A 12749-nucleotide genomic window follows, 5' to 3' on the forward strand; every position below is an offset into this window, starting at 1 on the left:
CCTGGCCAGAGACTCCAAAATCCTTTTACCTGTAAAGGGTTAAGAAGCTCAGGTAACCTGGCTGACACCTGACCCAAAGGACCAATAAGGGGACAAGATACTTTCAAATCTTGGTGGGGGGAAGGCTTTTGTTTGTGCTCTTTGTTTTGGTGGGAGTTCGCTCTTGGGACTAAGAGGGACCAGACATCAATCCATGCTCTCCAAATCTTTCTGAACAAGGCTCTCATATTTCAAACTTGTAAGTACAGCCAGGCAAGGTGTGTTAATTTTATCTTTGTTTTCTCAACTTGTAAATGTACCTTTTGCTAGAGTGTTTACCTCTGTTTGCTGTAACTTTGAACCTAAGGCTAGGGGGGGTCCTCTGGGCTCTTTAAGTTTGATTACCCTGTAAAGTTATTTTCCATCCTGATTTTACAGAGATGATGTTGACCTTTTTCTTTAATTAAAAGCCTTTTTTAATAACCTGATTGATTTTTCCTTGTTTTTAGATCCAAGGGGATTGGGTCTGGATCCACCAGGAGTTGGTGGGAGAAAGGAGGGGGGATGGTTAATTTCTCCTTGTTTTGAGATCCAAGGGGTTGGATCTGTGTTCACCAGGGAGTTGGTGGAAGAGTCTCTCAAGGCTACCCAGGGAAGGAAGTTAGCCCATTGGGAGTGGTGGCAGCGGACCAGATCTAAGCTGGTAGTTAAGCTTAGAAGTTTTTATGCAGGCCCCCACATCTGTACCCTAAAGTTCAGAGTGGGGAAGGAGCCTTGACAGTAACAAACCCCAAGACTGGTTCTCTGATATATGTGACATACCAACATAGTACATGTTAAGGTATCAGGTCAGAGTGGAAGTTAACAAAGCAACATAGGAATGGGCATTGTGGGATCAATCTGAAAGAGGAAATATAAAGATATTTTTGCATAATAATACTCTGAATGCCCTTCTTATGCTGGTTATTGGGGGCATTCAGCACATATTGGTAAAGTTATATGAATTCGGTAATTTACTTTTGCAAGTCACCTGGCGTGGCATGGTCAATAAATATTAAGGTGTCACTTATATTCTGTGTAAAAGTTGGAATTGTTCTCTTACTATCTTTTGGTTCAAAAGAGATATTATGCAATGTAAATCTTTGTTTCCGTTTAGATATTAATTCATTAATGTGGGTGATAATTAATAATAATAAGTTTAATAATGTCATTTCAAAATATTTGCAGAATGCAACATTTAGAGTAACACTACAAATGTCCAAAACATGATATAACTAGGGACAACCGAATCTCTCATTTAGATAAGAGAAATCAAGCCAAATAAGAAGGATACTGAGCACATCTCCCAGACATATGACATACAAACTCCTTTGTTAGAGTATGAAACAGTAAAAAGATATGGAGAAGGTTATGTTGTAATTTATATGCAATATATTTTACCCATTCTAAGAATGAATACCGGGAATTCATTTTGTAGCTTTAACAGTTCCTTAACATTTACTATAAACAGAAATGCTGAAAACATGCTTTAGAAGCCTGGCTGTAAGATGCTGAACTGTATTTCTCAAATATGTGTAACAAAGATGTACTTTAAGTATTTCCATAAGTAAAAGAAAATAACATGACATGTTTAAACTAATTATAGTATAGAATTTAGAGTGCTTCTAAAGGACTTAGGTAATTAGCTACAAGAAAAATACCAACAAGATTTGAACTCTGAAGTCTGATGATTTATTATTATGTTTTACTGCAAAACCTAATCATGGCCAAGTTTTCTATTTAAGGGTAATGCTCTGAAAAGTTAACTGCACAAACATTCAAAAACTTCCATGGATCAAATTTACAAGGCAATTTGCCTGTCATTTCAGGGCAGAAGTTAGTCTGCAAAAATACTAGTCAGTCAAACTTGCAATAAATATTGGGGAACAAGGTATTTAAGCAGGCAGAAATGAAGAAGCATTTATATAAATATATGCTTCAGTATCACAGGTGTATAAGGACCAATATTCTCCAACCCAATCATTCCACACTTAGTTTGTTTTTAAATATATATTTCTTTAATTCAGATATTTAATTTTTGGAGTATTTTAATATGCTCAGGTTGGAAAATATCCATACATACAGTCAGGGAGCTATCAAAGATAGTAAATCACACTCTATCCCTTTGAAGATGCCTGCTTTCCCATCTGACCTCAACAATAGGCATTCTTTAGTCCTTCAAAGCTTGACACTCCTCCTCTACTCAGATTCCATCCCTTTGGAGTGAGGGATGATTGTCATAGCAAGTTAGCTTTTTGCACGCAGGACATGAGGGTTTCACTGAACAGGAAAATAAAGCCTTTACTTGTTAATTGAAGACAGTGTGTTAAGTAGAGCTAATAAAACTTCAAAAGATGTATCACCATGTTTAATTAGTCCCTGTTTCCAAAGTGATCTGTTACTAAGTGACAAATATGGGCCATTTCTAAAACCAACTGTAGAATATTTACTGTTTTGCAAACTGAAGATAGAACATCTAGCTATGCTTTTAGAAACTTCTCTCCAAACTGTATCCATGTTAAATGTTAAAATGTTACACCTCATCCCAAAGCTCCACACTTCTTTTCTACATTGAGCTAGTGCTAAAGTAAGATTTTTTAAAAAACATTGATTAGGCTCAAGAAAATTAGTCAAGGCACAAGTCATGACCAACTTTACTCTCGGGGATTAGTCTGTAATTTTTATAAACAGTTTTACATACATTATCATGAAGAAAGAGGATGTTTGCTTGGCTGGTTAAACTGTACATTTAAGATTGACTGCTCCTTGATGCACCAGGCATAACCTCTCATTAACTTCAACAGGAGTTACATGTGCATACTGATGGGAGAATGGATACTTTAATTTATAGTTACAACTCACATATATGATAACCAGCCATATACAATGTTTCCACAATCCAAGAGACTGTTAATGTACAATACCTGTGTAAACCGATTAACTGAATAGCATACTAAGAAGATTTTTTTAAAATTAATTTCTACAAATTGTATTGTTATAGAGATGCAACTGGGTAGGCTTGTCACCACACTTAGGTGTGATAACAGTTTTCTTCACTAAGCAGCACATTTTCCAAATAGCAAAAGCATGAGGGTAATTCATAAAGAATTATAGAATTGGATAAGCAACACTGTACCTCAAGCAAAGAGATAATGACATTCACAGATTCTTACATAGCTCTTTCTAATCACACTGAAGGTGACATATATTTCTTTGAAAAAGCATCCAGAATATTTTAAAGATCCCATTCTTCAGACATCATCTTTGCATAGCAAATAAAAGAGAAACCAGTGGACATCAACAGACAAAAAAAAAGAAAGAAAAAAAAAACCCTCTAAGGGGCCTCTAGCAGAGGTTAACATAAAAATCTCACATGCATGCCTAAAAGTTTCAGTGGATGAAATCTGCCCTAATATCTTTTCATGTGTTTCCTATTATTTAGCATTATAAAGCAAAGTGGAATATAACATACAAAGATTAATTGACAAGCAATACTGCATAATAGAAAATTATTACTTCTAGTTTACAATTATGATTAGGGAGCCAATCCTCCAAGCTGCTGATTGCTTCTGTGATGTGCTGAACTTCCTTAACTTGTATTGTCTTTACTGGAAGTTAAGCGTGTTCATCATCTCACAGGCAGTGTTTAGCACCTCGAAGATCAGGTCATCAGGTCCCGATTGAGCAAAGCACTTGCCTAAATCCATGCCTGTTCAGCAAAGCACTTATGCATATGCTTAATTTTAGGCAAATGTTTAAATCCCACTGAAGATAATGGGATTTAAGCATTTGCTTAAAGTTAAGCATATGGTTAAGTGTTTTGCTGAATAGGGATGGACTGCTAAATCAGGGTCTAAAATAATATACTATTTCGGACAGAAACTTCATATTAATAAGACAAGAACAGCCTTGAAAGAGGCTCCTTTAAGGTAATTTGGGGGGGGGGGGGTGGGAATAGAAATTTGTTGTAAAGTGAAAGTTAAATATGATGTGTCATAATGCTATACTATCTAACTAAACTTTATTAAAAGTAAGTAGTGTATCCAATACAAAATTTAGTTTTAAAATCTATTATTTTTAATACTTATGCCAAGAGGTGTTTTTGTTGTTGTTGATTTTTGTGGTTTATAGTGTTTCATATGGTACTGCACCACAAAAAATACCCTGAAGAACTAAGTATGAGGTACTAAACTCTAAAACTAAATATATGTTGCCTTGAAGAAAAAAAGTACAGCACAACACAAAATCAGAATGGAAAGACATTACCTGTGTACTCACTTGAGCACACCATTTGGTCCTGTAAATGGAGACCTTTCCCCTGGCAACAATATTGTGGGTATGAAGATGTATCAATTACCATTGATACATGGTATTTAATTACATTAATGGATAATGGATATCACCCTCATCTACTTCAGGATGGGCACTTCCTGGTTTGTCTATTTACTTGTCTTTAAAACTGCATGCACTTTCTAATCTCTCCATGGAATAAAGGCAACTGTCAATGAGTAAATGAGGAAAGACATGCAAGTTTCAGCTAATCTCTTGCTGTAATATGCATGTGAATGTTCCAGTTGTTTTACCTTGTATGTACAATTAAACTATGATAAAATTAATACTATTTGATAGTAGCTGATTTCTAAATGCGTCACCTTTCCTTCTAAACAAGATACTGAGCATCTGGTTTAAGTGTTCAAGAATATGAATACCTACTCTGGTGAGTCAGTCAATGCTCAAATGGTAATGTTTGAGATATGAAAAGTTCAGGTTATTTATATAAACCTCCACCTGATACACTCATTATTATGTTAAAATAAAATTTAAAAAAAAATTAAAGCACAAGAGCACATAAGTGTCACTCAGCAGTAAGTTAGCAAGTGCCCATAGGATAGCTGTAACAGAAACAGTCTGCCAAAAAAAATCTATCCTGTAAGCTTTTATTTAACATTATTCTTGCTGTCCTCTGAGTCAATACCCACTGTCCTGTCTTTAATTTATATGCATGTTTGTGTGTGTGTGTATGCTGACCATTCTGAGAAGCTATTTATTTTATCCAAAGAAAACTTCAGTTACAATACTTATAAAGATATTAAACCAAAATGTTGAGTAATGTCAACTTTTTAGTATATTTTAAAATAACTCCTGTGTTAAGACATTAAAATATCAGCCATAAATTACTCAATTATATTGATCTTTATAACCAAACTACTTTCACAAAAAGCTGTCAGACATTAACTGAGACACAGGTATGGGGGGAAGGGAGCTGTTTTAAACTAGATAAATTAAGAGTTTTTCTTGATGTGTTCCTTCCACTTTGATTGTTGTATGTAAAAGTGTAGTAAGCTATTTTCTTCTCCCAGGACATCTCATAATGTATTGTACATCAAAAATATTTCCTGGGAAAATATTCTAAATAATTTAATAAACAAGATACAATCAATATATTTTTGCACAAAAACCTCAAAGAAAGCACGTATCAGCACAAGTAGTCATTTGTATAGTCTAATCTCTTACCAATTCCTACATTTAACACACAAGCCATTTTTTCACCAAAAACAAATTATACTTTTGACAGTCTTTAATTCATATTTTGAGATGAATTCTGGCAGCAAGAAAGATTTAGTATCTGATTAGCATGGATTATACCTCATGTGTTGGTATAATGATCACTAAAAAGGCATCATCTACTATGTGTTTAATAAACCTTAGTGGATGGAAGCTTGTGAACTTTTCTACTATTTTACATTTTATATAAGCAATATTTTCAAAAGTAAATTTATAATGGTCTCCCTGGGAGAAAGTTAATGAAATGTTTTGCCAAAAAACTACTATGTCAAATGTTCTGTAAAACATTAGTATGACTAGTAAAACAACATACACAAAAAATATTAGCAAATATTACATCAATCATACCAGTTTTGTAGCTCAGCTGAAAGAATGAATGGCTCATGAAATTCACTTCTACTTACAATATATTATTCCACCATGCAGAATGCAAATACTGGTTGCATATTATAAAAGTCAATTTTAGTACACAAACAGACATCTCAAAGTATAAACATGCAGTTGTGTACCATATCTGCATGTTAATAAGTGGGAAAGAAAGCATTTTTGTCAAATTTGTCAGATTTTCCATGTTCCAGACTTGGCACCATATTTGCATGAATCTACATTCATTTATCTATAGTATCTTGCATAATGTGCATAGTAGTTGAGAAAACTTTCAGAACGTTCATCTTATGCAGATCCTCCTCTCCCCTTCCCCCCCCCCCCATGACAGTACCAACTGCAAAACATTTTTCTCAGCATATAACCTCCCAACAAAGTAAGTCAAGGAAAATGATCTCAGCTCAAAATTCAGCTTTATAAAATAAAAATATAGGTTTGAATTATAATAATGGACTGATTCTCCACTCTGTTACACCAAATTGGTGCCAGGTATTACACTGGCATCTTCCTTTTATACTGGCAGAACTCCATTGACTTCAATGACTGACTTACATCAATGTAAGTAAGATCAGAATCAGTCACTTGTATCACTTGTAAGTTCAGAAATATTTTACTGAGTTGGTGATACCACAGAAGTCAGTACCACCACTACTGACATTCTGATACTACTCAGTGTGATTGAGGGTGGCACAATTGGGGCCTTATGAATTTAACATAATATCCTCCAAACCAGTTAAACTACTACAGAAGTAGGGGCCAATTCTGAGCTCACTTGCACTTATCAAGAGTCAGTCTTCTGAAATCAATGGTATTAGTGGTATAAAGAAAAAGATATAAGTGGAATCACAATCAGGCACATATATTATAGAGAGATCTGAATCTTAATGAATTACCCATAATTAGATCCCCCAACCTTTTAACATCGTGGCTGCAAATTCACACACATGTATACACAAAGCCATAGAGCGTGTGAATGAAGGCAGAGGACAGCTCCCTCTCTCAGTAGGACCCTGCTGCCTGGGTGGCAGGAAAGAATTCTCTCTCTCAATGGAACCTTGTTGTCTAGTGGATGCACCTCCCTCTGAAAGAAAGACACTGATGGCTGCTTTCAGAGTAGCAGCCGTGTTAGTCTGTATCCGCAAAAAGAACAGGAGTACTTGTGGCACCTTAGAGACTAACAAATTTATTAGAGCATAAGCTTTTGTGCATATGCATCCGAAGAAGTGGGCTGTAGCCCACGAAAGCTTATGCTCTAATAAATTTGTTAGTCTCTAAGGTGCCACAAGTACTCCTGTTCTTTTTACTGATGGCTGCCTGTTTCAAAGGGACTCTGGTGGCTGGCTGGGTATATGTGGGTGGTGGTGGCAGTGGGTAATGGGGATGTCTGTTTCCCTTACCTGCTTGTTGTGCTTACTACTGGCTGGTTATCTGTGGCTTGAAGACTGTGTGGTGAGGGGGAGGATGTCTGCAGCTCCCACGTTGTGCTGGTTGCTGGCTGCATGTATGTGCTGGGGGCTGATAAGGAAGTCTCGGATTCCCTTCTAGGGGTTTACTCGATTGCTGGCTTGGAGGGAGGGAGCCCTCTGCCCTCACTCTCATAACCTATACAGTATTTGCTACAGGCTGCCTCCTGTGTTTGTGAGGCATGGGAGGAGGAATAATTTTAGTGGAGAGTCCCCGACTCCTCTATCTGCTCATTACTTACTGCCAGTTAGCTGGCAGGCTGTGTGGCGTGAGGAAGGAGATGGGGTGTCTTTGGTTTCCTTACTTGCCAGCTGTACTTGCGGCTGGCTACACTGGCTGCCTGCAGGGAGGAGTAGGGAAGAGTACAAAGGGGATCCCCTGACTCTCTCCCTCGCTTACAATACTTGGTGCTGGCTAGAGGGCTGCCTCTGTCTGTGTGTAACAGGGAGGGTCCCCAGCTTCCACACCTACTTGCTGGGGATGGGAGGGCTAGCTGTATGGAAGTGCGGTTGGAAGTAGTTAGGGGGTGAGCCCAGCACCCTTACCTGCTTGCTGTACTTGCTGCTGGCCTGACAGCTGTACTCGGAGCAGTGGTCCGATCCAATGGAGATGTTGTCTCCTGCCCCCACAAAAGTATTGGCCGGGGGCAGTTCCTGCACGGCCTGGTGCTTTTTCCCGGCGGTGGGGGACTGCGGGTGAAGCTGGACAGTGGGCAGCGGCGAGCTGGATTTGTAATGCCTGGCCAGGTCCGGGCTGCCCGGGCCGCCGTTGACCGAGCGGTATCGGCCCATGCTGGGGCTGTCGGAGAGCTTCTCGTTGACGCTGTCGTAGCGCTGCCCGTTGGGCTTGGAGGCCTCCACGGTGACGATGCTGCTGTAGAGGGGCTGCTTGCCCTTCTTGCCTTTCTTGTCCTTCTTGGGCTTCTTGGCCTTATCGTGCTGCTGCGGGGTGAAGAAGTCCTCGTGGTCTTTCTTGCCCGCCTCGTAGCCGTGCTTGCTCTTGGAGCGGCAGTACCGGGCCATGACCACCACCAGGATGAGCAGGATCACCGTCATGATTCCGGCCACCACCCCGATGACGATGCTGAGCCGCTGCTTGCTCAGCTCGTAGCTGGGGTCGCCGGCGATGTCCTGGGCCAGGGGCGTGTGCAGGCTGCGGGCCACCTGGCTCTCCACCACGGTGGCGTTGGAGAGGCTCTCGTTGACGAAGACGTGGAGCAAGGCGGTGGTGGACTGGGGCGGCTGGCCGCTGTCGTTCACCTGCACCACCAGGCGGTGCAGGCCATAGTGCTTGGGGGCCAGCTTGCCCACCAGCGACACCACGCCGCTGGCCGGGTCGATCTCGAAAAGCTTGAAGGGGTTGCCCCCGACGATGCTGAAGTTGAGGTCGGCGTTGAGGCCCGTGTCCGCGTCGGTGGCCAGCACGGTGGCCACCACAGTGCGCAGGTTGCTGGAGGGGGGCAGCACGGTGTAGGAGCTGTTGCTGGGGAAAGTGACGGCGGGCGGGTTGTCGTTCTCGTCCATCACAAAGAGGGAGACTGTGGCGGTGGCCGAGCGGGGCGGCTCCCCTCCGTCCACCGCCTTGACCTTGAAGGTGTAACTGGTCTGCTGCTCCCGGTCGAAGGAGACAGTGGAGTAGATGGTGCCGGTGTCGTTCTCGATGGAGAAGATGCCGGCGGCCTGGTCCTGCTCCCCGGGCTGGATGGAGAGGCTGAGCTCGGCGTTGCGGCCCCGGTCGGCGTCCATCACGGTCACCATGCCCACGGGGCTGTTGGGCTGCAGGTTCTCCTTCACGTAGAAGGTGAACACGTCCTGCATGAAGCGCGGCTCGTTGTCGTTGCGGTCGGCCACCCGCACCACCACTGTGGTGGAGCCCTGCAGGGCCGGCACCCCCTTGTCCCGGGCCGTCACCTGGAACTCGTAGGTGTCGCACTGCTCGCGGTCCAGCACCGCCTGCACCAGCACGTCCCCGGAGTCCGGGTCGATGCTGAAGATGCCGCCGGGCGCCTCCGAGGAGAGGGGAGAGGGCTCCAGCGAGTAGAAGATCTCGGCGTTCTTGCCGCTGTCCGCGTCCGTGGCCGCCACCGTGGCCACCCTCTCCCCAGGCGAGTTGTTCTCCGGGAAGGAGACCTCCAGCACGGCCTGGCCGAACAGCGGCGGGTTGTCGTTGGTGTCCGCCACCCGCACCAGCAGCGAGTTGTTGCTGGACAGGCTGGGGCTGCCCGAGTCCACGGCCACGATCACCACGTTGTAGTCACGGACGGCTTCGTAGTCGAGCGGGGCCGAGGTGTGCAGGAAGTACTTGCGCTTGTTCTGAGGCTCCCCCTCGCCCTCGCTGGCCGGCTTGAGCTGGAAGGGCACGTCCCCTACCACCGTGCAGGTCACCACGCCGTTCTCGCCCTGGTCGCGGTCGGACACCTGCACCAGGGCGATGGGGGTGTCCACCAGCACGTCCTCGGCCACGCTGGCCACCCCGTCCCTCAGCGGGATGCGGCCGATCTTGCGGATGTCGATGGTGGGCACGTTGTCGTTCTCGTCGCGGATGTTCAGCACCACCGTGGCCTTGTCGGTCTTGGGCGGCTGGCCCCGGTCCCGGGCCATGACGGTGAAGCGGAGCTGGTTCACCTCCTCCCGGTCGATGCGGTGCAAGACGCTGAGCCAGCCCGAGGTCTCGTCCAGCCGCAGCAGGCGCCGCACCGACTCGGTGGCCGCCCCGAAGACGTACTCGATCTGCCCGTTCACCCCCACGTCCAGGTCGGCGGCCCGCAGCTGCAGGATGGGGGTCCCGGGGCTGCTGTTCTCCGCCAGGTCCGCCTCGTAGACGCTCTTCTCAAAGCGGGGGCTGTTGTCGTTCACGTCGGTGATCAGTACCCTCAGGATGGCCTGGGAGGAGCGGGCCGGGTCGCCGCCGTCCCGCACCCTCAGGCTCAGTTCATAGGAGTCCCTCTGCTCTCGGTCCAGCGCCCCTTTGACAATCAGCTGCGGCTGCTTCTCCCCATCAGGGGTGTCGGCCACCTGTAGCTCGAACACGCTGCTGCGGGCCGCCCCGTCCGGCTCCTGCCTCCTCTTACTGCCGCCGGGGTAGAGGGCGCTCTCAGCTGCAGAAGCCGACCCCCCTCCTCCGCGTCTGCCCCCGTCGCCGCCGGGCTCCTGCAGCAGCTCGTAGCGCTCGATGCCGTTGCGACCGAAGTCTCTGTCGGTGGCAGTGGGGAGCAGATAGAGGGTCCCTACGGGCCGGTTCTCCTCCACGGTAAGGGTGAGGACAGGCGAGGGGAAAGTGGGGGTGTTGTCGTTGATGTCCAGGATGATGACCCGGCCCTCGAAGAGGTCCACCCAGCTCTGCGAAGGGCCGATTACCGAGACCTCGAAGTCCAGGAAGCACTCGTTCTCATCGAAGATCATCTGGCACTGCGGCAGCTTCTCGCGGTCTATGCGCCGCTCAGTGGTGCTCAGCTCCCCGGTCATGTTATCGATCTTCAGGTAGTCGGAGCCCGACTCCAGGCTGAATGTCACCTCTCCAGAGCCCGTTACGATGCCCAGGTCTGAAGCCACGTTGCCTATGCGGATGTCGGCAGGTCCTTCCTCGGCCAGCCGGTACCTCAGCAGCTGCTTGGCCGCGGCCAGGCTGACCCAGAGTGGAGGAGGCAGCAGGAGCAAGAAGCAGCAGCAGCAGCAATGCACAAAGCCAAAGAGAGTCCGCATCTTCCTCATCTTCTTCGCACCAAAAACCCCCTCCTCTCTCCCACCAACTCCCCTGACAAGCCAACAGAAATGCTCAGCGTGCGGATGATCAATTATAAAATCCTTCTCTTCCGGGAAACTTATTGTCTCATAACTGGTGCAATCGGTGATCAAAACCCTGGTGTTGGCTCTCTCCTCCCTTCCTTCCAGTTGCAATATGCTTACAGTTCATGGGACAGTGTATTTTGCTTTTTAAAGATTCATCTCAACAGATAGGACGGGATTTTCCTCCTCCTCCTCCTCTGGTTTTACTGTAATCACTTTGCAAGGTTTGTAATAAAAGCAGGAGCAGCACGGTGCTATTCGAAGCCCCCCCCCCCTCTTCCCAGGTCGTCTTCTTTGCTCCTAGAGTTAAGTACAATTCACACTCTTCTCCCTCTGTCTCTCTCAGCCGTTTACGACTAGGGCATTAGCTCTTTTCTTTCCCCACTCTGCACGCACACGGAAAAAAAATGTGAATCGCCTCATTCAAAGGGGTTGTGTCCGGAAAACTCCCAATCCTCTTAGCAATGGGCAAAAAATACAATTAAATAACTGATTAAAAATAAAATAAAAAATAAAGAAAAATACCAAAAAAATCCCCAATAATATCGGTAGCTGTACAGTGGGTAGGCGAGAACCCCTTATATCACAGAGCAGTCCACAGAAAATCCGCTTCGGTTAGCAGAAAAGCACCCAAATCCATCTTCACAGATCTCCTAAAATGTTCAGTTCTTTCTCCGTAGAGGATTTTTTTTTAATAACTCTGCGCAAGGTCATTAGTCACAAAGCAACGATACAAAAACTGCAGAAGCCGTTTGCCCAGAATTTCCAAAGCTGGAGCAATGCACATACACACACAAAAAACAGTCCCAAGTTTGTTTTTGCATCCGCAGTTTGTGTGTGTGCCTTACCTGCATTTGCACTGCATGTGTTATAGCAATCTAGATCTGCAGCACTGTGAGAGCGATTCACAAATGAGATTGCAGTCTCTCTCTCTCTCTCTTCCTTTCCGTCCCAATGCAGGTAACCAGATCTGAACTTGATCCTTTCAGTTCAAAGGTTAGCAACAAGGCTATGTGTCCAAAGGCGATTATTGCTTTGCTCTCTTGTTAATATCCCCGAAGCGGAACGAGATGTAACTGGATCCCCCACGTGAATTAACAGATTCTGAATTACATCCATATAAGCGGAATGGCAAAGGGGAGGGGGGAAGAACCGCGATGCGATTTATAAAAATGCAGTCCTCTTTGCAAAGAAAATAATACCAGTCAATTGTTTCCTCTGAACCCCACCGCCTCGGCGGGTGAAATCTGCAGTTGTGCCTCCCCTCTTGTGCCTTTCAGAGAAGTGTGGTTCAGGCGCTTTCACAGCAAAACGGCTTGTGCTTTAAAATGTTGAATGGCAACTGAGGCGCCGCTTCCCACTCGGAAAAAAGCAGTAAACCAGCAAGTTTGCCCAAAGTGGTGGGAGCTGCTGGAGCCTCTCTCGGCGGCTCTTCCCTGACGCTGCAGCAGCAGAGCCGCCTGCGCTACACACGCCGAGAGAGGGAGGGAGGGAGGACGAGCCAAGCGCTGCACTCCAGAAAGCCCAGCCTTA

The 12749-nt window shown here is 45.3% G+C and overlaps 1 protein-coding gene across 3 annotated transcripts in view; it reads right to left on the bottom strand.

Moving 5' to 3' along the window:
* PCDH7 (protocadherin 7) overlaps positions 1-11141 on the bottom strand; it is a 385049-nt gene extending 373908 nt beyond the window's left edge. For all 3 annotated transcript variants that reach the window (XM_065405319.1, XM_065405318.1, XM_065405320.1), the window contains exon 1: positions 7977-11141. In XM_065405319.1, coding sequence (XP_065261391.1) covers positions 7977-11141 — 3165 coding nt within the window. The remainder of the gene's footprint in view (positions 1-7976) is intronic.
* Positions 11142-12749: the final 1608 nt, after the last annotated feature.

Source organism: Emys orbicularis, chromosome 5 (genome assembly GCF_028017835.1).
Source record: "Emys orbicularis isolate rEmyOrb1 chromosome 5, rEmyOrb1.hap1, whole genome shotgun sequence".
Lineage (NCBI taxonomy): Eukaryota > Metazoa > Chordata > Testudines > Emydidae > Emys > Emys orbicularis.